At 51.8% G+C, this 4,417-nt stretch overlaps 1 protein-coding gene across 1 annotated transcript; it reads right to left on the reverse strand.

Moving 5' to 3' along the window:
* Positions 1–1,672: 1,672 nt before the first annotated feature.
* On the reverse strand, positions 1,673–3,637 carry LOC123427000 (leucine-rich repeat extensin-like protein 4). The gene has a single exon (XM_045110930.1). The coding sequence runs from the start codon at positions 3,394–3,396 to the stop codon at positions 2,170–2,172; it is 1,227 nt and encodes a 408-aa protein (XP_044966865.1). The 5' UTR covers positions 3,397–3,637; the 3' UTR covers positions 1,673–2,169.
* Between the last annotated feature and the right edge of the window lie 780 nt (positions 3,638–4,417).

A 4,417-nucleotide genomic window follows, 5' to 3' on the forward strand; every position in this document is an offset into this window, starting at 1 on the left:
ATTTTGTGCATTTCTTTAGCTATGTTGGTCATAACAGTGATTTTGTCCTCCTATGGTTTGGGATGTATCTGAACTCCAGTCTGTTCAAGCAAGGATGATGCGGTGGCGGCATCCTCGTGTTGGACATGTGTCCTCGGGCTCTCTCATTGAGACGACGTTTGCCCCAACGCGGACGCGAAGCCTCGGAGGTAGTCCCGGAGCAGATGCAAATTATGGTCTGCATCGGCGGGATCTGAAAGGTGGTGGATCGTGTGTTGGGTTCGTGGTACGTGGATGGTAGGTATGGTTTCCTTCTCCGACGTCTTAGTCATGTGGGGTGCCAAATTTAGAGTTTGATGGTGTATTCGAGGTGTTGGACCGGTTTAATTCGTTCAACGGTAATGGTTTCGTCTTTAATGAACCACCTTAAAGGTCCGCAAAGCTGTATATCAACGATGGAGCCGCATCGAGCTTGGGTGTGGAAGTGATAGGTCATTTTTTTGTGGCCGCCGTGATGATGCGAGAGGCATGTGATGAACATTGGTGTCAAGCTGAGAGGTTTCTTCAACTTTATTTATACTTTTACCTTTTAGTTGGTGTTCCTTTGTGCAAATGCTAGCGTTCTCTTATTCTTTTCCAGTTTTATCATGTTTTTAATGTACGTGGCTACTATGATCCTTACTATACAAATGAAACACATATTATCATGAAAAAAATTACACAGTCAACGTATCCTAAAAAGATAATCCATACATAACCCCAATGGAAATTCTCCGGTCATATTAAACAGTAATTTGTCACTTTCTTGCCCACTGGTCTATCTCGTACCCAATTTGTTTAGTCCCAACAGAGCTCGACCCCCGCTCCAGTGGCAGCTTCTTTATTTATCAATAGCAAGGGGTGCAGTAATCATTCTTGTCAGAGACCAAAACCCCACTGCAAAATGGCATAACCACTGGAGTAGTTTAATCCCGGAGCAGAAAGGGCCTGTAAAAGTTGGGTGCACGCTTAACCGCCGAAAAAGCGGCATAACGGTCGTATCTTACACCGGAAGCAAAGGGGATCATCACTCGTCAGCCATAACGAAGTTTGGAACCTGGCAAAACGAGACCAATGCCATTTTCAGGGTTTGGACAGTCAGACGTCCTTCTCTTCTCCTCATACGCGATTTTAGGCAGCCGTTTTGTTAGCTGCCAAAGTTTTTTAGCTCACGCCTCACACCCACATGGACATGGTTCTGACAACCGTTTTAGTTAGGCGACGCAAACCTTTGTCCCAATCAGATGCACAATTTTGGCAGCCACTCTGTTTCAATCTACACAATTTTGGCGCCCGTTTAGTTAGCCGCCATATCTTCTGAGATCATGTCTATCTCATATATTGTCCAGGCTCGACCGAATTAACAAGCACACCATGGGATGCATCAAAAGATAATCTACGCTCGGCTTAATTAACAAGCACTAACAAGCACACCATGTGATACATCAAGAGATAACAGTATAGGATAGTCATAGTATAGATTGTTATTATTTTGTATAGAGTCATAGTAGTATAGATATCATAATGTCACTACAAAATTTATAAGGGCAGAGTAACAGTTAGGAGACAACATTCTCCAAGAAACCCAACTAAATATCTCAATAATGATAATAATAATAATCAATAGCAGTAAGCAGCTGTGACACGAGAGGAATTCAGTAGGACAAATCTCTTGATGTAGAAACTTATCTCTGACCCTCAACTAGAGCTTAATCGAACTCAAAGTTACATTCTATACATCCCGCGTCACAAGAGTAGCATGGGATTTTCTCAATCTCAGCTTTAAACCCGTCTCCCTCAACCAGTTTATTATTCACAACCCAATTAGCAGCCATCAATCCAAGCTCGATTTGTTCCCACCTTTCAGATTTCCCCATCGCCATGCTCCAATCCTTTTCGCCATCGCCACCGCGCAAACGGATCGAAGACGACGACGCGGAAAACAGACACCAACCAATGCAAAAAAACAAGAAAAGGATATATGCACCACGTTCTTCTTTACGCCGGTAGCTATCAATCAAGAACTGGTAATCCACGAACAACAATGACCACGTACTTTTGTGACGGTGAGCTCCCCTCGCTCTTCCACACCGGCGTCGAGGGGTGCGGCAAGGGAAAGTGAAACTGGCAAACGCTTCTCTTGCCAAAGAATCATCGGTAGCGTGGAGGCGGCGGCGGCGACGCGTATGGCATGGGGTATACTGGTGGCAACGGGCCGGGGTATGCTGGCGGTGGGGGTGGCCGAGGTGGGACAAACGGCTTGCACTGGAAAGCTGCGCAGTCGACGGGTGGGCGGGCATAGAAAGCGGCGCACTGCTGCGGCATGCGCTGGGCGGGGCGGTCGGGGAGGCAGTTCCGGCGGTCGCCGTCGGCAGGCACGACGCGCGCGCAGGATGGCGGCTCGCCGGTGAAGAAGTTGTAGGAGAAGGTGAAGTTCTTGAGCCGTGGGAGGTCGCACACGGCCTCCGGCACGGTCCCCGACAGCAGGTTGTGCGCAATGTCGAACTGCTCCACCTTTTGCATCCCGGCCACCTGTGGCGGCAGCGGCCCTGCGAGGGCGTTGAAGCTGACGTCGAACACCGTCACCTCCCGGAGCATCCCGACCTCGGCCGGGAGGCACGAAGTGAGGCCGTTGTTGATGAGGAGGATCTCGTTGAGCGTGTCGGACATGTTGCCGAGGCTGGCCGGGAGGCAGCCGCCGAAGTCGTTGTTGGCGAGGACGATGACGGACACGGGCGAATTGCCGAAGTTGTCGGGGAGCTGGAAGCGGAGGCGGTTGTGGTTGAGGAAGATGGCGTCGAACGGGCGGTCGAATAGCTCCCGCGGAACGCCGCCCTCGAAGTCGTTGAAGCGGAGGTCGAGGAACCTGAGGGACGGCATCTGGAGCACGACGGTGGGGAACGCGCCCACGAAGCGGTTGTTGCTGAGGTCGAGCTCGTGGAGGAGGACGAGCCGGCGGAAGGTGTCGGGCACGAGGCCGCAGAAGCGGTTGGAGTTGAGGTGGAGCAGCGCGAGGTCGCAGAGGAGGCCGAGCTCGGACGGGAGGTAACCCGCGATGTCGCCGTGGTTGAGGTCGACCCCGGCGACGGCGAGCTCGCCCGACGACGGAGCGGGCGCGCAGAAGACGCCGGTGTAGCTGCAGACCCCGGGGCCCACCCAGTCGCCGGTGAGGTTCTTGGGGTCGGAGAAGATGGCCTGCTGCTTCCACGTCTGCAGCGCGACGTACGCGTCCCGCAGCCGCGGGCTAGGGAACCGCCAGGCAGGGTCCACCTCCACAGCCGCCGTCTCCCTGACTCCTTCCGCCCATACGGCACCGCCCCCGCCGCTGCCGGCGAAGGCGAAAAAGCAGAGGAGCAGCACCACCGCGGCCGTCCTCATCTAATCACCTAGATTTCTCGCAGAAGAATCCAGGAAACCAAACGGAGCCGCTCGGTGCGGCGCTAAGATTTGGCAGCAGTTGGGTAGTGGATGGACGGAGGAGGAGCGAGGACGAGGGGGGGGGGGGGGGGGGGGGGTGAGTGGAGGTGGAAGTGGGGAGAGGAAGACAGCTATGCCACAGCTCAGAGGGAGAGCGAGGAGGGGTGGGAGTTTCGCGGGGGACGCGTAGCGGGGGGGAGGGGGCGCGGCGGGGGGAGATTTATGGTGGGGGGAGAGGATTTATGGTAGGCTTGGGGTCCCCCGCATTTGTCTCCGGAATACAGTACTCCTACTACGGTAATTATGGCCCTGATAGCGTGGGTTCAGTGGTTTAGTGGACTCTACGGGACATGGCCAGAGGCGTGCATGATCCAAAGCTAGTACTACTTCTAATCAATCCACAGAGTAGGAATGTAATCGCGTCCATAATAGTAAGAGCAAGTACAATAAGGTAAAGTCAGTAGGTTGTAAGGAATAAAATATTATATTTTTGCTAAGTTGGTTGAGAGAGAAGAGGAGAGAGAAGGGAAGCGGACTTTTCGTGAAGAGCCAGCTCTAGCACGTGCTCCTAGGTACTCTGTGAGAATGAAAGATGGGCCATATATGATAAAAGTAGTATTCTTTTATAGCTAACTATTGTACAAGTTAGCTATAAGATGGGCTATAAGATGTCTTATAGCCAACAGTTGGCCATACTATTAACCATGCTCTAAGAGTGAAAAATCTGGAATTTGGATTGTTGGAGCACGTTCATCCATATGAATGTTGAGGAATTTAGAGCGGGCACCCCAAACCTCCTAAAAAAGACGGTCCTGTAAAAATAAAAATCCACACACACCTAAAACAAGCCTCAAATGCTTGAGCTAACTAGCACCCCTCATGTTTAATTTAGATGTAGAGCGAATACAAAAAGACCGGACGCGACTGCCAAGTCGGACCACATATTCCTAACCCATAACAAATTGCGCCAAATCGTCCTCCC

Source organism: Hordeum vulgare, chromosome 1H (assembly GCF_904849725.1).
Source record: "Hordeum vulgare subsp. vulgare chromosome 1H, MorexV3_pseudomolecules_assembly, whole genome shotgun sequence".
NCBI classification, from domain to species: Eukaryota; Viridiplantae; Streptophyta; class Magnoliopsida; order Poales; family Poaceae; genus Hordeum; species Hordeum vulgare.

Bases quoted from the DNA above. Each gene is read 5' to 3' on its own strand.
- LOC123427000 (XM_045110930.1), bottom strand. From the start codon at position 3,396: ATGAGGACGGCCGCGGTGGTGCTGCTCCTCTGCTTTTTCGCCTTCGCC.